The sequence below is a fragment of the Argopecten irradians genome, chromosome 2 (assembly GCF_041381155.1).
Source record: "Argopecten irradians isolate NY chromosome 2, Ai_NY, whole genome shotgun sequence".
NCBI lineage: Eukaryota > Metazoa > Mollusca > Bivalvia > Pectinida > Pectinidae > Argopecten > Argopecten irradians.
This window is the reverse complement of record NC_091135.1, coordinates 64,741,173-64,766,618: the sequence shown is the minus strand read 5'-3', so window position 1 is coordinate 64,766,618 and position 25,446 is coordinate 64,741,173. Positions and strand designations below refer to the sequence as shown.

General features: G+C 35.4%; 2 protein-coding genes across 2 annotated transcripts; both read right to left on the bottom strand.

The window, feature by feature from the left end:
- Window positions 1-12,482: 12,482 nt before the first annotated feature.
- On the bottom strand, window positions 12,483-15,052 carry LOC138317061 (acetylcholine receptor subunit beta-type acr-3-like). The gene has a single exon (XM_069258683.1). It carries the CDS (start codon window positions 13,951-13,953, stop codon window positions 12,637-12,639), a length of 1,317 nt encoding a protein of 438 aa, XP_069114784.1. The 5' UTR covers window positions 13,954-15,052; the 3' UTR covers window positions 12,483-12,636.
- A 5,415-nt stretch (window positions 15,053-20,467) lies between these two features.
- Window positions 20,468-25,061, bottom strand: LOC138317059 (uncharacterized). Its single transcript, XM_069258682.1, has 6 exons — window positions 24,966-25,061; window positions 24,620-24,702; window positions 24,211-24,324; window positions 23,585-23,704; window positions 23,233-23,346; window positions 20,468-20,872 (listed from the first exon to the last, which is right to left on the bottom strand). Exons 2-6 carry the CDS (start codon window positions 24,684-24,686, stop codon window positions 20,706-20,708), a joined length of 582 nt encoding a protein of 193 aa, XP_069114783.1. The 5' UTR covers window positions 24,687-24,702; window positions 24,966-25,061; the 3' UTR covers window positions 20,468-20,705.
- Window positions 25,062-25,446: the final 385 nt, after the last annotated feature.

Sequence of the window (25,446 nt, the reverse complement as noted above, 5' to 3'; positions counted from 1 at the left end):
CTGATATAGGTTAGGGGGGATACATATCCTATGGCTATAGATATTGACTTATCTGATATAGATTAGGGGGGATACATATCCTATGGCTATAGATATTGACTTATCTGACATAGGTTAGGGGGGGATACATATCCTATGGCTATAGATATTGACTTATCTGATATAGGTTAGGGGGGATACTTATCCTATGGCTATAGATATTGACTTATCTGACATAGATTAGGGGGGATACATATCCTATGGCTATAGATATTGACTTATCTGACATAGATTAGGGGGGATACATATCCTATGGCTATAGATATTGACTTATCTGATATAGGTTAGGGGGGATACATATCCTATGGCTATAGATATTGACTTATCTGATATAGGTTAGGGGGGATACATATCCTATGGCTATAGATATTGACTTATCTGACATAGGTTAGGGGGGGGATACATATCCTATGGCTATAGATATTGACTTATCTGATATAGGTTAGGGGGGATACATATCCTATGGCTATAGATATTGACTTATCTGATATAGGTTAGGGGGGATACATATCCTATGGCTATAGATATTGACTTATCTGACATAGATTAGGGGGGATACATATCCTATGGCTATATATATTGACTTATCTGATATAGGTTAGGGGGGATACATATCCTATGGCTATAGATATTGACTTATCTGATATAGGTTAGGGGGGATACATATCCTATGGCTATAGATATTGACTTATCTGATATAGGTTAGGGGGGATACATATCCTATGGCTATAGATATTGACTTATCTGACATAGGTTAGGGGGGATACATATCCTATGGCTATAGATATTGACTTATCTGACATAGATTAGGGGGGATACATATCCTATGGCTATAGATATTGACTTATCTGATATAGGTTAGGGGGGATACATATCCTATGGCTATAGATATTGACTTATCTGATATAGGTTAGGGGGGATACAAATCCTATGGCTATAGATATTGACTTATCTGATATAGGTTAGGGGGATACATATCCTATGGCTATAGATATTGACTTATCTGACATAGGTTAGGGGGGATACATATCCTATGGCTATAGATATTGACTTATCTGATATAGGTTAGGGGGGATACATATCCTATGGCTATAGATATTGACTTATCTGATATAGGTTAGGGGGATACATATCCTATGGCTATAGATATTGACTTATCTGACATAGGTTAGGGGGGATACATATCCTATGGCTATAGATATTGACTTATCTGACATAGGTTAGGGGGGATACATATCCTATGGCTATAGATATTGACTTATCTGATATAGGTTAGGGGGGATACATATCCTATGGCTATAGATATTGACTGATCTGATATAGGTTAGGGGGGATACATATCCTATGGCTATAGATATTGACTTATCTGATATAGGTTAGGGGGGATACATATCCTATGGCTATAGATATTGACTTATCTGATATAGGTTAGGGGGGATACTTATCCTATGGCTATAGATATTGACTTATCTGATATAAGTTAGGGGGGATACTTATCCTATGGCTATAGATATTGACTTATCTGATATAGATTAGGGGGATACATATCCTATGGCTATATATATTGACTTATCTGACATAGGTTAGGGGGGATACATATCCTATGGCTATAGATATTGACTTATCTGATATAGGTTAGGGGGGATACATATCCTATGGCTATAGATATTGACTTATCTGATATAGGTTAGGGGGATACATATCCTATGGCTATAGATATTGACTTATCTGACATAGGTTAGGGGGGATACATATCCTATGGCTATATATATTGACTTATCTGACATAGGTTAGGGGGGGATACATATCCTATGGCTATAGATATTGACTTATCTGACATAGGTTAGGGGGGATACATATCCTATGGCTATAGATATTGACTTATCTGACATAGGTTAGGGGGATACATATCCTATGGCTATAGATATTGACTTATCTGACATAGGTTAGGGGGATACATATCCTACGGCTATAGATATTGACTTATCTGACATATTAAAATCAATACAATAAATCATGACAATTCGTATAAATGACTTATAATGATAATTATTAATCAATTTATTCTTGATTTATTAATTCTAATTAATCTCATACCTAGTAATTTTATTGAAAAAAATCATATCTTTGCGCATGTCTGAATGGGTCATTATCATAAATTGTCTTATTTCCATTAAGAGTTCTTTTTTTTTTTGATATTTTCATTAATTTATTCATATCAACCATTATTAAAGAAGCTAGGAAATAGAAACAAGATAAGTTATTGGTAAAATATTTGATAAAAAGATGCAATTTTGGACGCTTTGATCCTTTACAGTTGCATGCATACATGTATGATATCCACTATTGAGTATCAATACAGCTGACATAGAAATTCCATGACATTTTTAGATCAAATTATTTCTTCATTTAAAGTCAAATAAGATCAATAGATCACTGTAGAAGAATGTATGGCAATTAAACATTTAATTCACCATTTGAAATATTTCTTTAGTATAAACAAAGTACTGGTGCAAAAGTTAAGTAATATATAGCACAGAAGTTTTTAGTAATATAATTAAAACACATGATTTTTCCATCATGATACCATAAATATAAACTTTATAGTGATAATTATAGCTGTATCAGATTTCATACCTATACCATTTATGATTAAGTTACGTTCATGGATACACTTACTGATTTGTATAATTTGATATTTACTTAATTCTTTTAAATTTAGGGTGCTTTAAAGGATGCTGTTGATTGTATGAGAAATATACAATCTTGGACTCGTATATAGTTCCTGTTACTTTTATAACCTAGCTGTTCCTAAATAATAAAAAATCAATATATTTTTGTCAATTATTTAAACTTAAGAAAATTTTCAGATAATGAAATATTGAAATGAAATGTACGTCTTCTTTCACTAACTTTCAAAGTTTCTCAGGAGATTTCTATGGAAAATATCTAACTTGCTGTCCAAATCATAAAATAAAATGTTTATAGTGGTGTTTTTAGAAGAATCATTTCTAAAGTTAATAAGAATTATTTATAATATATCTTAATTATTCCAAAAATGGCCTTGATCATGACATCTTTTTTATCTACTTATTTTTTTTTTAATTGTAAAAACTACTAGGACAGAAAAAAATTAAGTATATATGAGCTATTATTTTTTTATCACAATTAATTATTTCTCGCTCAGTTATACAATTGTAAACATACTGTATATATAGCTATTAATACTTGTATGGTATGTTCGCGCCGAAAAAAAAGTTTTTCTCTATCAAAAAGTGACAATTTCTTATATTGACTCATATGGAATTTGATCTGCTTATTTATTTATGCATGTTAAATCTATATATATGATATAATAAAAATACTTACAAGTACATGCTGTGGCCATTTTCTCTTATCTGTTGGACTTTGAAGAAACTCGATGTATTGATTAATCACTTCTATCTCCATGTTGCCAGCTTCAGGTTCTTCTCAGCAATGACTTTTAGTTGTAATTGTATTGTTTTACCTGATCCTAATACCTACCTGTGTGAACAGGTCATTTCCAGGTGATAATGCTTAAAACAACATTCTGCCACCCAAGACAGATTCCCCATCTAACTATCATAGCCGCATGCCAACAGTGCCCTCAGGTGATACCAGGGTATTTTTTTCTTTTAATTGATATACTTTTCAATCAATGTCAATAATTATTGTTTATTTCAACAATGTTATGAGTCTGCATGCTGTTTAAAAATATACATTATTCAGTTTTACTGGAAAATAAAAAAAATATATAAGAAACAAACAAGCATTGATAAAACCAGCAGTTTTAAATATGCATTTTGCAAATATATTTCTTTTCAAACTTTTTCCTTTTGAATTTTACTAGTATGCGAATTTTGAGGATTTTTTCTGGGGGGGGGGATACTTATCCTATGGGGGGATACATATCCTATGGCCACATTTTGTATCCGGACACTTATCCTATGGCCTGTTTTAGTACCCGGATACATATCCTATGCATAGGATTTGTATCCGGGTACATATCCTATGGGGGATACAAATCCCACATGACACCGGCATTTGGGTCGATCCGGCGCGGCCTGTTTATGACGTCAACAATAAACCCATGCAAACGTTCCGCCCCGGTCAACAGTAAAACTTTGACCGGTCAATAGGCGAAATAACCTATTTTGCAAATACATTTCTTTTCAAACTTTTTCCTTTTGAATTTTACTAATATGCGAATTTTGAGGATTTTTTCTGGGGGGATACTTATCCTATGGGGGGATACATATCCTATGGCCACATTTTGTATTCGGACACTTATCCTATGGCCTGTTTTAGTACCCGGATACATATCCTATGCATAGGATTTGTATCCGGGTACATATCCTATGGGGGATACAAATCCCACATGACACCGGCATTTGGGTCGATCCGGCGCGGCTGTTTATGACGTCTCGCATTCCCCCGTCACAGTAAACTTTGACCGGTCATGGCGAAATAACCTATTTGCAAATACATTTCTTTCAACTCTCCTGCCGCCCTGAACGAGAGTCTGGTCCGGTTCGTGTTTGAATTTCGCGACCGGTAGAGGGCGCGCTGAAACAGTAAACAAACATGGACGGCAGCAGACGAAAAGTAGAATGTGTCTTCTTTGTGCATAGTATTATCCTGAAGAAAGGTGATTTGTATTTTTTTTAACTGAAAATGTTATTTTTGTTGTTTAAGTGTGGCTAACAACGTTTTTTCATTTTTTTTTTATCCGTCATATTTGTGGGTGTGTAGCTATCAGCCAATGAAAAGCTTTACCGAATTTCGGTAAGCCTCGATTTGAAATCACAAAACGGAAATACGAACCGGACCAGACTCTCGTTCGGCTGGTCTCGTTCAGCGGCGAGAGTCTGGGGAATGCGAGACTATCCGGCGCGCCGAGCCGGTGTTTATGACGTCAACAATAAACCCATGCAAACGTTCCGTCCCGGTCAACAGTAAAACTTTGACCGGTCAATAGGCGAAATAACTTCATTTACGTTTATATAGAGTGCCTGGTAACAATATACAGTTGTTTCATGCCTTTTCAGTCAAGAGTCAAAAGTCTTTTCCCGAGGTGTTAGGACCAACTTCATTAACTGTTTCCCGGGGCCGGAAGCCGAGGGAAACAGTTTAAATCGATGTTTTTCCAATGTTTATCCAGTTCATTTTACACCAGGTTTTGGCACAAACAACACTCTATGGTAAGTTTCCCAATACCGCTGCAGTACGTAGTGAAAAACTGTCTTTTTCTCTTTTCCATGGTACATTTTTGAGGGTATATATTCTTTAAAAACTTCCTCTATTTTTGGACCATGACGAAACGTCTTTCCACATCTTCAATCCAGTAACCTCACGATCTTAAATGTTTCTGTTCAATTTTAGTATAATACGATATAGTGGGAGGCTGAAGTTGGTTCCGAGTTCCGAGTTCCGAATTCCGTTTAAGGAAATTTTCTATATATTTAGATGAAATCTTTCTATATGCCTAAGACATATGAGAAATGTAGCCAGTTGTCTTTTTTCATGGGTTACTAGTGATGAATCCACTTTAATTCAGTTTTCGATCAACTCCTATTTCCCAGTTCCGTTTAAGTAAAACGGAACTCGGAACCAGTTCCGAGTTCCGTTTAAGGAAATTCTCTATCATTTTAGATAAAATCATTCTATATGCCTACGACATGTGCGAAATGTTGCCTGTTGTCTTTTTTCATGGGTTACTAGTGATGAATCCACTTTAATTTAGTTTTCGATCAACTCCTATTTCCCAGTTCCGTTTAAATAAAACAGAGCTCAGAACCAGTTCCGAGTTCCGTTTAAGGTAATTTTCTATCTATTTAGATAAAATCATTCTATATGCCTTAGACATATGAGAAATGTTGCCAGTTGTCTTTTTTCATGGGTTACTAGTGATGAATCCACTTTAATTCAGTTTTCGATCAACTGCTATTTCCCAGTTCTGTTTAAGTAAAACGGAACTCGGAACCAGTTCCGAGTTCCGTTTAAGGAAATTCTCTATCATTTTAGATAAAATCATTCTATATGCCTAAGACATATGAACAATGTTGCCTGTTGGCTTTTTTAATGGATTAATATTGGTAAATCCTCTTTAATTTAGTTTTCGATCAACTCCTATTTCCCAGTTCCGTTTAAGGAAATTTTCTATCTATTTAGATAAAATCATTCTATATGCCTAAGACATATGAGAAATGTTGCCTGTTGTCTTTTTTCATGGGTTACTAGTGATGAATCCACTTTAATTCATTTTTCGATCAACGCCTATTTCCCAGTTCCGTTTAAGTAAATTTCCAAAGCACATTGACAACTTTTATCTAAAATGATGGAGAATTTCCTTAAACGGAACTCTACGGTGGCTGATTTATGCCATTTCGTCTTTTCGTCTTTTCGTCTTTTCGGGGCGAAAAGACGAGAATTAAGAAACCTTAATTTTCGTCTTTTCGTCTTTTCGCCCCGAAAAGACGAAATTTAACAACTTTAAATTTCGTCTTTTCGCCGCGAAAAAACGAAAAGACGAAAAGTCAAACACGAAAAGACGAAAGTGATACACGCTAATTAGCGACTTTGATTCTCGTCTTTTCGCCTTCAAAATTCTCGTCTTTTCGTCTTTTCGTCTTTTCGCCCCGAAAAGACGAAATTTAACTAAGCTTAATTTTCGTCTTTTCGAATAACAAACCTTAAATTTCGTCTTTTCGTCTTTTCGGGGCGAAAAGACGAAAATTAACAAACCTTAATTTTCGTCTTTTCGTCTTTTCGCCCCGAAAAGACGAAAATTAACAAACCTTAAATTTCGTCTTTTCGCCCCGAAAAGACGAAAATAAACAAACCCTAATTTTCGTCTTTTCGTCTTTTCGCCTTCCGGTCTGGTGTGGAAGTCATTTTGAAATCTTTTTATCTTAATATTGACTTAATTGTTCAATATAGAAGCATCAAAGTAGTTTATGATAACAATAGATTTATTAAATTGATAGTATTACAAGTATCTTCATCAATAACTAAGATTAGAAGTTTTTAAATAGAAGTCAACATGTTTGTTTACAGCAGTTACGTAGATTTCTCACACGTGGCATATGCCACGTGCCACTAACAGATTCATTTCCGCAAATCCTTTAGCGTGATTGATACATTTTTTTTAAATTCATTAATATCTTATTTTTTGTGTTCTAATCGCCCTCTTTAGCAATTACGCTTATCAAAACATTGCCGTGTATATGTAAGGACCATAATGAACTTAAGATGCTAAACATAGCACTTACAGGAGTTGCCTCCCCTACACAACTTGAAAAAAAAGTTGTCGGCGGGTATTATTTGAAAGCGTTTGAACCACGGATAAACTTGTTAACAAAATAATTTATGAAAGACAACTCGTGAAGACTTTGAGTTTAAAGGAAGGACTTGTACCAAGAAATTGCTCAAATACAGTTAATTATAACAGTCAATCAGTAGGTACAATGTACTGTGTATTATTTGAAAAGACATTTTGACTACATACATGACATGGTCTTCATCATAATTGTACATTAGAAATTACATTATAGTCTCCGTCGTATATGATAGATGACAAAGTATATCTGTAATTTGTATTTTTTCGGGGCGAAAAGACGAAAAGGCGAAAATTAAGGTTTGTTAATTTTCGTCTTTTCGCCCCGAAAAGACGAAAAGACGAAATTTAAGGTTTGTTAATTTTCGTCTTTTCGGGGCGAAAAGACGAGGTTTGTTAATTTTCGTCTTTTCGGGGCGAAAAGACGAAAAGACGAAAATTAAGGTTTGTTAATTTTCGTCTTTTCGGGGCGAAAAGACGAAAAGACGAAATTTAAGGTTTGTAATTTTCGTCTTTTCGGGGCGAAAAGACGAGATTTTTGAAGGCGAAAAGACGAAAATTAAAGGCGCTAATTAGCGTGCTTCACTTTCGTCTTTTCGTGTTTGACTTTTCGTCTTTTCGTCTTTTCGCCGCGAAAAGACGAAATTTAAATTTGTTAATTTTCGTCTTTTCGGGGCGAAAAGATGAAAAGACGAGAATTAAGATATTTAATTTTCGTCTTTTCGGGGCGAAAAGACGAAAAGACGAAATGGCATAAATCAGCCACCGTAGAACTCGGAACTGGTTCCGAGTTCCGTTTTACTTAAACGGAAATAGATGTTATTTGAAAACGTATTTAAACTAGCTCTATCACAAATTATCCATGAAAAAACACAACAGAAAACATTTGTAATATGTTCAAATTACATAAATTGAAATTTTTAAATTTTGTTTAAAAAACAAAATCCTTAAACGGAACTCGGAACTGGTTCCGATTTCCGTTTAGCTTAAACGGAACTCGGAACTTGGAACTCGGAACCAACTTCAGCCTCCCCGATAAAGTTGTAGAAGTAGTAATACGGCATTAAATTAACTTTTGTTTGTTTTCATACTAAATCCGACTTGGTTATTCTCTTTGTTATATAACTTTTTCAGATGGAAAATCGTTAACATCTGCGTAAACGCACACATCGGAACACGACTTCCACAAGTATGTGAATGCTTCCGATTGGGCCTATTTCTTCAACATAATGAATGTATGAATGTAATGGAAATATCGTAAACCATACATCAGAAAATAAAATATCAAAGATTATTGTATAAATGGAAGGAGGAAAAAAAATATATAAAATATTGTGGAACTGTATTTTGCGTACTCTGTATTTGACAACATTTTCCGCCAAATTGAAGCCAGCTTTTCCGGGATTCCATCAAATTGACCGGTTGTAACAACAATCGTATAACATTTGCACAAAAAAAACCCAACAATTCCACGAAAGTGGATGTGTCGCCTGCATAGCAAAAAAATAGTTATTTACAGTTAAACGTATTGTTAGGTATTAATAATTAGATGAAGTCATCAAGTCCCGTTACTCATGCAAATATTGACGGATTTTGACAAGTATCAAACCCTCTCAGATCTCATTGATATAAAGCAATAAACCAAATTTGGTCGAAATCGGACAATAAATACGAAAGTAACCACACGGAAACCCTTTCCCGGACGCCGACGCCGACATAGAGATACCTATGTGCCGCTCTTACGTTGCAGGCGACACAAAAACAAATGTTTATTTTATCGGAACACTGTAAATGGTCAGCCTAAATGCAAATATAAGAAATTATATTTACTTTTGTTGTTTACTGGTGAGTAAATAACATTTTGTTCAGATATATCAACATGACGCGCGCAATAAAATATTACTTTTCTAACGATTTTAACCACATCTGACCATATAAAACATTGGAGGGAAATAAGTTTATATTAATGTTGGTTTTTTGTGTGGTTTTTTTTTTGCTCAGATATTGGCTCATTACACCTGTATCTAATCTCATTCATATAGTTTCAGGCGTATATAAAGCAAGTATTATATTTACCGTTTGACTTTTTGATTTTCCACATTTATTTTCAATATTAGTCTTGTATATGTATACCAGCATGATCTCTACCTATCTCTCCGCTCGTATCCCCACTAGCATCTCGTATATGTATCAACCAACATCTCACCATATCATTTTAGTCACCTCGTCTCAGCCGCCATATCACTCCACCGCTGTCATTTCTACCGCCATGTCACTACTATCACCATCTCGTCTCAACCGCTATCTTACTTCTACCGCCATCTCACTTCTACCACCATCTCGGCTCAACCGCCATTTCACTTTCACCTCATCTCGTCTCAACCGTAACCACCATCTTTTACATATAAAATCTATACATTAAACTGTTATAACTATATTTTGAACGCGAAGCGCTCAGAGCCACAAAATTTATCATCATTGCAAATGTCCTTTTCATTTATTTTTTAATCATTTTTTTTAACTATTCTGTTCTTCAATTAGGTTAATTGACATATTCTTTGATAATTTCATATCTCTGTATCGTTGTAACAATAGCTTTCTATCGAGAAATAATTTGAATAGGGAAACTATAGAACAATTGTCAACTCTTCTGTTAGAAATATGATAATGTTTTTACATTTGTATATTGTATAATCAAGAAAAAAAGACATTAATTTCGCTGTAATTCTTACCAGCAATCTTATAACCTATAACAATGAATATCATTTTCATTAATTATACATTGTAGTGATATTTTTCTAAAATTATATCGATTAAATTCCACAAAGCATCTACACATTGACATTCAATAAATAGTGTTTATAATCATCCTAATTTTACATATCAAACCTGAATCATCTTCAATAATATTCCATCTTTTAAGCAAAATTCCATTTTGAAGGATATTATTAAATAGTTTCCATTTGTGTATATCTTTTCATCATTCTCTATGACGATATTATTGATAAATTCAAAGAATTCATGATAAATCAAACCAGTATTTTCTAGTTGAAAAATACCTTCTCACATACCTCTACATTACGAAAAATAATCTTCCCATTCTTTTGGAATAGCTTTCTTTACCTGAATTACTTCACTTATCCAATTTCTTGTTTCTTTTAATTGCCGATGAATTTTCAATTCATCTATTCCGTCATTACCAATTATATCATTAATGAAGATTAGATCAGATTCAATCCATGTATTGTAGTCAAGGGAACTTCCATTAATTTTGATGTATATTGTATTTGTTTCCCCATATGACCTCTCGAAAAATATCTCGATAATTATAACCAACGAGTGGTATTACCCGAGTTTCAACCACGATTGCAATATATTGATGTAATATTTTGGAACATCTTTTTTTGGAAGATTGCGTATGTGTTCCGGAAATATTTGAAACAATATTCTGGTTCCACCTAGTTTTTCCAAATGCTAATTTGGAATCACTTTCCAAAATGAATCTTCAGTAGATAATAACCTTGTTATCCGGGATACATTTAAAACATCAACATGGGATTCAACATTTGGAATAAACGGACCACCTTCCGATTTATCACCAATCATTATACTACCTTTAACACGCTCTGGTCCATCGTTCCAAATAAATCGATAATATTCCTTTCAATTTCCTTAATTTGATCGATTCTTACATATTGAACACTTACTTAATGCGTTATTTGTGGTATTTTGTTACAACCCAAGTACAACCCCTCTGTTTTAGATTTGTTTACTTTTAAACCAGATACTTTTCCAAACTGTTCAACAATATATAATGCTGTATTGATGTCCCTATACCACATAAATAATGTAGTGTCATCGGCTAGTTGGGAGATTATTATTTTTCTATTTCTTATTTTGATACCACTCATGTTTGCATCAGTTTTCATTTTCTGAGCAAGTACTTCCGTTGCTACGACGAAGGTCAAAATGAGAGGGGGCAAACTCGCCTGATACCACGTGACACTACCTAACTTCCGGTGAACCAGTTATTATATTTAACACAGCCTTTTATATTATAACATCTAAACCCATTTAATAAAAGATTAGCCCAAACCAAACTTATCTAAACATCCAAACATAATCCCACTCTTTCGTATCAAACGCTTTAGTGAAATCTAAAATTTCTTTGAATAATCTATAATGTCATGAATTTGTCTTATGTTATAACCAGGAAATCTGTTTTTAATATCTCCGTTTTGATATGTACTTACCAGGCGTTGCATCAGTGGTTTAATTCTTCTTGCCAATACATAAGCAGCTGTTTTAACAGAGTAAAATGTTGGTTCGGACGTCACCCCTTTGCCAGCAGGGGCGGGACCCAATAGGGCAAAATAGAGGTGATTTCTATAAAACATTACTGGTCTTAACGATCTGCATATTTTAAAATCAAATTTGACTAAAAGGGATTTAATAAAGATGAGTTTGGAAGAGGTTTGAAAAGAGAAATCGTTCTTCAAAATCCATGATGATCCTTCTATTCTAAAAATGTGAAATCATAATAAACGGATTGTGTTCAACAGTTTCTGTCCTGTAGGTAGGCGTTAGAATTACTGCCCCTATTGCATGATCGTAAAAGGCGACTAACTTTAGGATCTTATCCTTTCCCTTTCTTCTCTTCCTTACGTCTCCCATGACACTATATTACTTTTAAACCGGTTGAGCACTCGCCCCGGTCAGGCAGACTTTGGGTTCTGTTCCTTCGCCGAGACACACCGTAGTCTATAAAAGTGATAGTCTCTGCTATTTCGTGGCGATCAGTATTAAGAGTGTGACGACTGGTTCGTCCGTTGTCAGTATAAAATGACCGATGGGATGTGTTGCTTGATGTCTTCAGTGATATAGCACTATAAAAATGTCAACAAAAGTTCCACTATACAAGAAAACACGGCACGAATATACCACAGCATACCAAAACACACATCTCTCATTTCACAAGCCGTCCTTACTCAGTAGCCATATACAATTGGAATTATAACAATGACGTTAATCTAGATTTGCAATACATGCATATTTATTTCATCATTAATAAGATACAACAGCGATCTACAATTATAACATCATCAGATTTTCTTGCTTATTGTCCATTTTTATGTTTAATTTATTTGATACACGAACATTTAGTAAGAAAATAATCAATATTTGCATTTACAGACAGTGTATAAAAGGAAATGTGTAATTACATAGACACATAACAACCATTAAACAGTCGATACCAGATAAACCATAAGAAGCACCGTTTTTACCAATATACATAAAAAGAATAGCGCCGTGTTTAACTTGGATGACAATGTTACCCAATCAATGTCGACATCACCTTGTGGTTGTTCAGAAGTACTGATGCCTTGAGGTTTCGTTACACCGATTTCATCACTCTCTTTCGAGGATTTCACTTTAATAATCTGAGCGTCCGAAGATATCTGCTCAGGAGAAACCTTTAAACCACCTTGTTTTTGACGAAAGGTTATGTTTATGAGTGTATTCCACCAGCTATTTGTTTTGACTGGTGTTGTCCTTGAGGCCAGACGTAGAGTTATACAAGACAAACAAGTTTCCAAACCTCCAACACAGAACTGGGCGATCATATACACTGTCAGAATACACGTCTCAGTAGACGTCACAGGCAGCGACTCCTTTACGGGGCCAATGAAAACGGCAAAAGCCAGAAATATGGCTACTCCAAACGAGGTGTTCTCGCCGGAGTTGATGGGAATGATGAAAATGAAACAGTTCATGTAGGATAATAGTACAATGGGTATAAGAGTGTGAACAATCTGATAAAACGGACGTCTTTTCACTTCAATATTAAACTCAACCGAAGATAAATCAGCGTATATAATCGTTTCAACCTTAATGGACGATCCGAGATATTCCCATTCCGTGTTTAATTCGTCCGACACCACACTTATTTTATTGTATACCGACCTGAACTCTTGTTCAGAAGATCGTCTTAACCACGCTATGACATTGATGTCGCAGTTCTGTTTGTCGAATGGGTATTTCATAACGGATATTGGACACGATGTCTTCATCGATACATCTGGTGACCAAGATATTGTTCCGTCCGGTGAAAGCTTGACACCGGAAATGCTTCTGATTATAGCATTTCTGTCATCATTCGAGTTGAAAATGGTCAAAGAAGGTAGCCAAACCATCGAGGGGCTAACAATCAGATTAGACACTGGGTATTCAGTCATGTTCCAGGCCAACAATTCGTTTTTCCACTTGAATATAAACCACCCTCTCGTGGTCAGTTCTTGACTTTCTTCGGCAATTTCGAATGAATTTAGATACATGGACACGTCCACGATGACAGGAGTGGTACCATTTATTACTGGTCTGGCGAGTGGGTTGTAGCCAGTGAAGATATGGTCCAGCAGTTCAGTCTCACTGTTTGTTACACTACAAGTTATATAAGAAATGCACAACATCGAAAGCAGCACTGCAAAGACATTCATATCTGTCGCGAACTGCGTATTTCTTCGGAAAGTAATGTCACTGCCTTTTCTGTATTTCATTCGATTGGATGCTAGCTACAGAATTTTGACGTTAAATAGGTGTGTTTCATTGGACACCAATTCAATCAGTTCTTTGTCTGTATGTACTGGTTAATTTTTTGTTTAGTTAATGGACATGTTCAAAGCTTCAATGATACTCTATTGTCCACAAATGTTAACAATGGGAGCTGAGTTTGTATAGGATGTGTACACATGAATGATCCCTAGGGGAATCAGCTGATGGCGACATTTACAACCTTTACAATTTAAGCGTTATACAACCTGTGGGAATAGTGCTGGTAATAAAACAAACACCTTACGAAACGTGCTTTTAATATTATCGATATTACTTACAGTAAACAACCAATTTACGTGAGGGGGAATTTACGCTAATTACGCGAAGGTCGCTCGACCGCGAAAATTCTCCCACGCGTAATATTTTGTAAACTTCGTGATATAATTAAATCATGACGGCGGATTAGTCACACATTCCGATTTATCTCATTTTTAATCAATCACTTAATTAATGACAGATACGAACATATCTTATCTTTGAAAGAATGATTTATCAATTTGGCGTGTAACTGTTTCGATTTATAAAACAATTGTGTTTTTTTTGTATTCTAGACTTTATCTCAGCCTATCTACGAGGATTTGTATTGGCAAACAAACAGATTATACGGATAATACCTTTGACAACTTTAAAAAAAAAAAAAAAAAAAAAAAAAACTGATAATTACACCTTCCCCGTCAAACATACATCTTATACGATTTGAAAACGGAAGACCGAAAGCCTGTCTAGCGTCCAGTTGTTAACGGGTCGTTGCACGACAGGTATGTTTAAAAACACTGGTCAAATTGGTCAGAATAAAGGGACATTTGACGTATGATATGATATATATTCAGATTTTACATTTATGCTGTACACCGCAAGAATTCAAGGTCAAACAGGAATCAAGGGAGGAAACTAACGAATTTTTTTTTATATTTTACGCGAATATCATAAGATGGCGAAGAAGGAAATCGCGAAAATAACCACCCGCAAACATTTCCACGTTTACAGTAACTAATACCATAACGTCAGTCTCTTGTGGTCTTAGCCATTAAATGTGAAGGACAAATTCTCGATGTAACCATTCAAAATTGATATACACAATTAGCAAAACAACCTTTAACATCACGTGGAAAATGTTTTAGAAATAAAATAACATGTTTTCGGAACGGATATTCTCCCATACTTCACAGGGATATCCCGCGGTTGCTAGGGAAAAGATATCTCTATCTTACACAGGGGGGTGTAAGCAGCTCACACGCGCTAGACAATAACATGACGTCATCAATACATGCGGCGTAACATTGTAGATGACGTCATCAATTTTGACGCATAACGACGTTCCTGCGATAATGGCACGATGAAAAAGCTGGAAACCAGGTGGAATTTCATCATATTTTCTACTAAGTATGGGAGAAAAAGAATCAAACATGGGTTTGTGAAGTGGACAGGGATATCTCAACCCTCGTGAAAGATTTTGGCCGTCAACCCTAGGCAAGCCTCGGGTTGACCGGCCAAAATCTTTCACTCGGGTTGAGATATCCCTGTCCACTTGACAGACCCATGTAAGATTCTATCAATCTTTTCCCTTGCAACCACGGGATATCCCTGTGATTATGGGCGAAATCTCTATCTTACACAGGGGGGTGTAAGACAGCTCACACGCGCTAGACAATAACGTGACGTCATCAATACATGCGGCGTAACTGCGGCGCGCATTGTAGATGACGTCATCAATTTTGACGCATAACGACGTTCCTGCGATCATGGCGCGATGAAAAAGCTGGAAACCAAGTGGAATTTCATCATTTTTTTCTACTAAGTATGGGAGAAAAAGAATCAAACATGGGTCTGTGAAGTGGACAGGGATATCTCAACCCTCGTGAAAGATTTTGGCCCTCAACCGTCGGCAAGCCTCGGGTTGACCGGCCAAAATCTTTCTCTCGGGTTGAGATATCCCTGTCCACATCACAGACCCATGTAAGCTGAATAACAGATCAAAAACTTATTAAGACAATAAAATAATATTGAAAACACAAAGGCAATTGCACAAAGCGAAAGATGCGTTCGTGCTTGTTATGACAATTTGTTTTTTACTTTCCTAATGTCCCCCTGAACACCGCAGGCTTTGAGTTGAGCGCTCGCCCCTGTGATGAAGGTTCCAGGGTCCGTCCTCTGGTCGAGACACCATATAGTCCATAAAAGTGGTAGTTTCCACTCCTGCTTAACGTTCAGGATTAAAGGAGTGGGACGACTGGTTCGTCCGTTGTCAGTATAATGTGACCGCATTGGGCCCAATCAACAGACCAACAATGCTATTTAGATTGTCTCATTTGTGCTTTCATATCTTAGGACTATGATATCAGTTGAAAAGCGTTATGATATAATTACACCTGTATTATTCATCTGTGGTTGAATAATTGCAAAGGGAAATACATGTAATATCGATATGTTTAATGATAATTCGTAATATTTCAATATTCTTGTTGATGTTTTCTACCAACTCATAGAAAGTCTTTGTAATTTACGTATAGTGAATAAGAGATATACAAAATGTTTTAACGATAAAAAACAAACTTACTGTTTGATAGAAGATAGTTCAACCACTTCTATTAAACATAATTTTTTAAATACCATTGTGCACTTAAGATAGACACATTTGCCTATCGATTCGCTTATCTAACCCAATACCAACAATGGGCGGGATCATAGGGCTTCAATCATTGAATGTCTGGTCAATAGTGTATTGAACACAAAACAAATACTCAATTGGAAGACAATAGGTAAATAAATACAAGAGCTAACATCATTTAAACTCTTCTCATCTTTTAAGTGCATGTTCGATTTATTCCGTGTTACGAAAGGATATGGATTTGGTCTAAAGCGAGATTCTCTCCATTAGTTGTTTGTTAACTTGGAAATGGGTCTCATCAACGTGATGGCTGATTTTTAAAACAAGTGAATATGGTTATTGCATCTACAATAAACATCAGTGCCACCCACGTGCCTATTTGCTCTGGGTGTTTCATGCGAAAGAAAATGACCTTGACCTAGACAGAATGCGGGACATCAGTCTCCTCCACGTGAGTATTTTATGTGTATGACGTAAAAAAATGAACATTGAGATTATGCCTCACATTGCCATGCACGTGTTATCCATGCTGCTGATTGGTCGTTCAAGAAATCGTCAGATGTTATCCTTTACGTAAGTAATGGTAAAAGACGGAGTAAACAAACATACTAATGAAAAATATATTAGGAATGATCGACATTCAGTTTTAAAAATTAAAATTTCGACGACTATTTTAGTAATTTAAATATTTACTTTTAATGTAATACATACAGAATCCAATGCGTCCCAAAATATGAATTCAGTGTATTAGCTGTAGTTTGGTAGATCATCTCCCAGAGTAAAGGATAAGAAGGCAGTTCGTGGTTTTTTATTTACATTAGAGGCAGTTTCCCATATTTTTATATGTCTACTTTCTATTTCTTTTTATCTCATTTTGAGAAAGTTTTTACGCTTAAGGCTATAAGCCTTACAGCGTATTGTGATTACCTCTAAAACCGGAAATTCCCTTTCGACTACGACACCACCTAGCGTGAAAAAGTACTACAACTCCGGTCTAAAAAAATCCGCTTTCTTAAGCAAATATGCTGTCATAGTGTTAATTATGATTGCATGAAAAAATCTGTGGTATTTCCTTAAATGTTATACATGTAGTTTCAAAAATGTGTCCAAAACTGTAATATCGTTTTCTATTAATGGAAAATAGTGAGAATAATTTGCATGAATAATAGCGATCGATGACCTACAATGTAAATTCTCGCCAGTCATTTGCATAGGATGAACTTCTGGTCTAGGTAACACTGAATAAAGGAATTGGCAGGATTTCAGTATGTATAAGTAGGGCTGGTATGGGTGCTAATTTTTGTCCTCGGGTACCTGAATTTAAGTATCCGATCCGTACCTAGGTACTCGGCACGTATTCCTATGTGAATGTATCAACTTCGTGAGTTAGTGGTACAATTTACTGATGTTGTTTGGGGCGATCTTCAGATGGAGCAAATTTCAATGTAATCATAATGATATGTGAGAAATTTATTCTTCAATACTGCAAATGGTATTGGATAATCAATTTAATATCAATCGGTAACATCATACAATAGTAATGTAACAAGCTGACAGAGCCCAGAATGTTGTTTTACCGCACATATGCGCAACAGGAAGTACAAAAGAGTGACGTAGTCTTCATTCGGATAGCCTCTGGTGTTATCATATACAGCATACCGATAGTGAAAGTAAACATGTGCGCCATTCATGATTAGTTCTCCGATCATGGGAAATAAAAATTGCAACAATTTTGCTTGTGACTGCCAGTGTCACAGGGGTCAAAAATTTATAGCTTTAAACAACTTTTTGGGAATAACTAAGAGGCCTAGAGAATTGACATTGGGCTTGTGACATGCTGGAATGAAGGGCTAACAGGTTATTCAAATGAATGACCTTGGCCGCCATTTAAGGTCACAGGGGTCAAATAGTCTAAAATATTTTTATAACATCTTGCGAATAACTAAGAAGCCCAGAGAACTGATATTGGGCCTGTGACATGCTAGGATGAAGGGTTACAACGTTCAATGACCTTGACTGCCATTTTAGGTCACACGAGTCAAGTAGGCATAAATATTTAAAACGACTTGTTGTGAATAACTAAGAGGCCTACAGACCTGATATTGGGTTTGTGACATGCTGGGATGAAGGGCTACCACGTTTGTTCAAATGAATGACCTTGACCTTCATTCAAGGTAGAATAATCAAACTAAAGAGTTCTTTTTATTGTCTTAATTATTTGCAATTACTATTTATTTTAAATGTTGTGTTGTTCCAATAGTCAGATGATCATTACGACCCATGATCCTTTTGTTATTACTTGCATTCAATTTCTTGTCTTGATAACTTTTTTAGTATCTGCCTTTCCTTCTGTAGTTGATCTATACCACTGAGCTCATCCAGAAAGTTTTACATGTAAATTTTAGATATTGCATATAGTTCCTTATCAATGCTATCTGTAAACAACATTTAAGATAAAAGCCATGAAACTTGTGAAAAGCAATATCATTATCTGTTATCATACACCATATAGGAATATACATGTACACGTGTCAGTTCTTTAATTGAGTCTTAAGGAAAAGTTAGCTTGTTTCCCTTGTCATTTTCTAGCAAACAGCTTTTAGCTCTATGTCTCCATGACCTTGTCCTCAAGATCAATAATCAAATTTTGTTAATTACACTTTTACTTCTCTCTAGGGAGATTATTTGGATAGGAACACATTTTTTAAGTTGTATGTTCCAGTGATTTTCATTATTGCTACCATTCCAGATTATAATCGGTTGCTTTGCCTGCCATGTTGTTGGGATTTCACATGGTTATAAATAGTCTGTTCACTTTGATTGGCTGGCAAAAACTATTTACGTGTGTTGATTAGTTACTTGTTGTTGAAGATTTCATGTGTGTAAGGGGTACCAGTGGGGAAATTAATGCAAACAAATTATCATTAGATAAACCCAGAAAAGTCTGAATGTTTTTTTCTGGTTGTCGGACATTATTCTTAGAAATCACACAAGGCGTCGCTACACGTAGTGAATAGAAACATTGACGGGAGCGCGTGGAGCATCTATGTATAGCCTAACTAGTACTGTACGCTAGATGATCATGACCTACTTGTAAAAACTGTCCGTACATGGGAGATGCTGAAACAAAAATTAGGCTTTACTTTGGGGATATTTGTGGAAGAACTGTATGCGCTAAAGTAAAGTACAGTTTTAACCGAAACGTTAAATGCTTGTTTCTATGGTATACTATGTATTTCACCAACTTGTCCAAGTACATGTAAATGTATATCAGTATAGTGTATATTTGACGGAAAATTTGTTAGCATAAGGAAAAGGCCCACTACACTTTCTGAACAACTTAATTGAAATAAATAAAACGCTAACTTTCATAACGCAGGTCGTATTATGCTCCTAGCGTCGTCATAGTTACGCTGCGTTAGTTGACAATTTCTAGCCCACACGGCAAAACTTCAATTTATTATGTTATAATTGTTATAAAAAGACTTTTATTTTTTTTGTTTCGGAAAGGTAGCCTAGTAGCTCTTTCATGAATATCATGAAGTTGATAATCTTTTACATTGAATGTGAAAGCATTTGAATTATCATTCTTCAAAAATGAATTATTATAAGAACTATGGCAGCTAACTGTGAAAAGAACAATTCATCAAGCTTTCCTATCATTGCTTCCTAATAAATAATACTGTATGGTAGCCTTCTTAGCTTTTTAGGAAGCTAATACTTGTTTTTTATGTCTACTCGTCTGAATACCTGCAAATTAACTTTCTTCACTAGCCTTAAGCTCTCAGTACTTTCAGTACTTAGATTTTAACATGAAGATAAAACCAAATCAAATGTATATCAGTGTTTTTATAATGCATTGTTCACAAAAAATGTTGTTTTGTCTAGAAACTATGTAAGCACGAATTCAAATAAACAAACGTTAAACTCTATCATTAATTTAATGGCTAAGATTGAAAATAATATTTTTTGATATTAAAATTTCTCTCCGCAAAGTTGTAATCATTTGAAAGGTAATCTCTGTTTTCAATGTTTCTGTAACAATTAGGTCAATTAGTGGTTACCATAGTGACTAAGCTGTGACCATGGTTACTGCATTGTGATTGGCGGACGGGTACTGCGGCCACCCCTTGTTGTATGTACATGTGTGACTGGTACACCAACACACATCAATTCTCCATTACTACAGTAACATGACCCACTGTCGTCCGAAAAATGCTCTTCGTTTTTGTAGCACTTTCCAGCATATTCACAACCTGAAGTAAGGAAATTCACGTGTAAACATCGAAGATAGCTAATGGAGAAATGTTTAAATCAAATGGCTCGTAACCTTGTCGAGCTATATATATTTGTGATTATATATCATAGATGATGATTTCATTAATAATATTTTTCCATATGTTCGCAGGGTGTACCTTAGTGAAAACCGGCTACACCAAATATTTTGTTGTGTGAATTTTAAAAAAGCATGCGTCAAACTATCACCATTTCCAATAACCAATGCAACAAAGAATCATCGAACCAAATGAGGAGTATCAATTTGGGCCCTGTGGTGGCTATGACCGATAAGCATTATTTTTTGTACACAGATACCCGGGTTTTAGGACATCATGATATAACATATGATTAAGATTAGGTCTATTTCCCCAAATGGGCCCCGCTCCTCCTGCCCCCGGGGGTCAGAGCCAAAATTTATACAAACTCTGTTCCCCTTCCTCCAAGGATGTTTCTGGCCAAATTTGGTTCCAATCATGCATAACTCTAGGACAAGTAGCGATTTAAAGGATTTACTTCTATTTCCCCTATTGGGCCCCGCTCCTCCTGCCCCCCGGGGGTCAGATCCAAAATTTATACAAACTCTATTACCGAAGCATGCCGAAGAAAAAAAAGAAGAAGAAGAAGACGAAGAAGAAGAAGAAGAAGACGAAGAAGAAGAAAAAAACCCAACACTGTTATCACTGTTATAGAATATGATGTGTGTGGGCCAGTGGATAGAATACTGAACTTTTCTTACAGGGAGCGCTCAACTGTAGGTCAAAAGCGAGGCGATGTCAATGGAGACGTTAGGAAGAATAAAACAAGTTAGGAAGAAGAGAAAAGATCCTTAAAACTGACAATACAATTAAAAAATATACATTTTGAGATTAAAAAATATAATGATTTTTTTTGCAAGTTGGAGAAGTATACATAATGTAATATATACTGAAAACAAACTAATGAAAAGATCCGATGGACTATGTCATATGTGTAGAACTGAACATGAGAATTTCACCCATTTGTTTTTTAACTGTTTATTCGCAACACAATTGTTAAATATAATACATGCTAATCTCTACAATAATGAAAGTTTTGACACCGTAATCATTCCGTTGGTCTAGTTCTCCACGTTCCCGATGGTTGCACGAGTGTATGGATGGAACGAAGAACTGCATATCACCAAAGAACTATCCTACAAACAGTTACATTCGGTTGTGGCTCTGTAATTGTCTGCACTGTGTTTCCTATATGACTGCAAGTTAAATTTCCTTACAGCCAAAGGGACATCAAATAGTCTACAATAGCAGAATACCATCATAGAAAGAGTTTTAGTTCCCAATTTCGACAACCATCCACTAATATCCCTTCCCATATTTATGGTCGACAATGCTGGGCCCCATCGATCGACTTCTCCCAAAACAATGCCATTGACACTTTTTCTAGGCCGCCGAAAAGTCCTAATCTCAACCCCATAGAGCATTTGTGGGATCATTTAGGTCGCAAAAAGAGCTGTTTATCAATAACTAATTTATCCTTCGTTAACAGTAAGTATATGCAAATAAAAATACTTGTTAACCATCTACAACTTGTAGTTTTGTCGAGTTGTTTTCCTGCATTGCTAGATGTCTTAATTAAACAATATTTGTGCTTCAATCAATGTATTGAGAAACGTTACGTACACTTCTATCGTAAAAGTCATCGTGAAAATGCATACATAATAAGTTGTTTGTTTATTTGTAACTTTAAAATTGTCTGATTCTAAAAAAATACTATACGTATCTATCAACAAAAATTTAAGTTAAATTCGACTCCGAAATTTTTAGTATTTGTAGAAGTAGTTGAAATTAAGATATATACATAAAATATTTATAATGTTTTTTTAATAACTTTGGTACAGCAGTTGTTGAAAATCGATACATGTAAACATGCCTTCATTTTAAACTGGTCGCCATAGAAGTTACAATTATTGCCGAACGGAAGTCGGAAAGTTCATAACCCGTTTTCGTAAGAGTTCGGAGAGACGTTATGTACGGCAGTCACATGACGTTCTCGGCAACGACGTTACAATGTCGGCTAACTTCGGCTTGTTTGACTAAGCGGGACCCACCTAGCGATGTTTTAATGTTCATTAGATTTTAAAAAAAATACTCCGAATCATAATCGCTCATCTTGACTTCGATTTAGTCCTCTCTCTGCATGATTTACAACAGGATTTTTTTTCCCAACATTCTTCTAAATCATGAAAAAATAAGAAAGATACGGATATTGGGCCTTTAAGCTTTGACGCTGTGTATAGATAAACGACAGTACATGGAAATGAAAGTAAAATTGTATGGAAACAATGTGGAGACAATATTACCTTTTTTGGCTATCTCGACCTTGGCTTTATTCTTCTTTACACGACATTTGTATTCAATACAGCCTTCCATCCAGGTCCGTCTGTTCTTCATACACTCGCCTTTCCACGGACAGTCTATCAAAATATCAGAGTGATGCACGTGTTATGACCTGGTAGTGGCGATTTCAAGGTTTAAGAGTTGGTTAAGTGTATAGAAATTATCAGAACCACGAAAAGGAAGCGATAAAAGAAAAGAAAATCGTGATACAAACAATCAAGATGGATCAATAACAATGCAGAACGAATTCCTGCCACAACACTTGTGGTAAAATCATTGTTTAGTAGCAATCTTAAGTAAATTTGGACCTGTTACCTGTCTTATACACAAGCTTGGTTCTCGTCATCCTTTTGTTGGCTATACACTGAACAGATTGGCACTCCTCAGCATTCACAGTCTGTCTGTTTCTAAGGCATTTACCATTAAACAGACATCCTGGAGATACGGAAAGAAACACGTACAATTTGTTGGTGTAACAAGCACAGCATTATAATACCTAGGATGTTTAAAAGGTAATGTCTATCACTGAAAATATGTTCACCATAATTAGTGCACATAACCATCGTTGACTTTATCATTGGTTATTAGTCCAAAACAGATTAAAATGTCTTAAATTCTTAATTAATATGATTTCAAAGACAGTAAACCAAAAATGTTGCTTAAAAATACATGACTTAGAATAGAAAATGAAATATACTACAAAGATTGACTAAAACCAGAGAAAGACAGACAAAAAAAGATTAGCACCCAAAATGCATCACGAAATTCAGATAAATAATTTCCATGCGAAATAATTTGTTCTATTTTCTGCATTGTTACCTCACTTAAAATTATTGCTGTGCAAATATCTGTCAAATCCATATTAAGGTCATTAAGGGTTTATTTTAAGTTTGATAGTGGGTGTTCTATCTTGAATATGTAACCAATAGGTGATCACTAACCAGCCTTGGTGGGTCTCCACTTCCGACCGCGGTAACACATGGCGGTGACACAGCCATCAGTCACGGTCTCTCCATCAGTGTAGTACTTACCGTCATGTTCACACATGGGCGGGGCTGTACACAAACAACGACATGAATTGACATAGGTATGAATTATTGTATTTAAGAAGAACTAAAACGGCTTGCTGTAAATACTGACACAAATATACGCAAAATGGCAAAATCAGCACACATAAAAACCAAAACGATGTAGGAAGTAATGAAAACTGTAGAAAAGAGCGCTATTATGACAACCGTCTTCATTAAAGATTATAAACTGCCCAAGATTCGTTAAAATTTAACAAACAAACAAAAAACTGTAAAGCTAAACACTTTGATTTCAATAAATTTCAAATAAAAAACAACTTACATCGTCCTTCTGTGGTATAAACGAAAAGGAAGATTGTGACGAAAGGTAATAAAGGGTACCACTCCATGGCTGGCAAAAATAGGCTAAACAACAAAGTATGAAAGGTTGAATAATAACGTGAAATCACAGAAGATGTAATATAGATAGTTTTCTATAGAACCAAATACATAACGGAACGTGATGTCGTATTTACTATATAGTCTTCGATATAACACTATTTGTAATTATTGATAACTATTAACTCCACATAACATGATAGACGTAGCATTTTGGCAATTACAGTCTTATTAAGCAAACAATATTACAAATATAAAGATATCCAGTACTAGATGTATAGAATACTTACGAAGCGTCTTCTTGTGATATTCACACAATCTCTCTCATCTTATATACTGCAATCCTATCCTATTGTTTAAGCACGGGCTTAATTTACGTACGTCGTTTTTCCATTCACAGTTTGGTGACATATTGCACTGATATCCGATTGAGTACGTGATGTTTAGACACAGATGGTTCTGGTGGCAATTTTCAACAACCAAAAGCACATTTATCAAACACTCCTCATTGTCTGTTTCACAGAACTCATCAACCAGACGAAGTCAATGGCGTTCGGCTAGGTGACAAACAGATTAAACCAGACACTTACTTGTACGTGTACAAAAGATGTACAAGGTTTTAGGCCTGTTCAAAACAAATTTAGATACTTATAGAAATAAGGCTGAATTATATAGTTTTATCAAACACTTCTCAGTAAGGAGATGGTGAAAAACCCATCACGATCAGACTATCCAGAACCAATGCAAATGTTTATATCAACATGGCGTCCA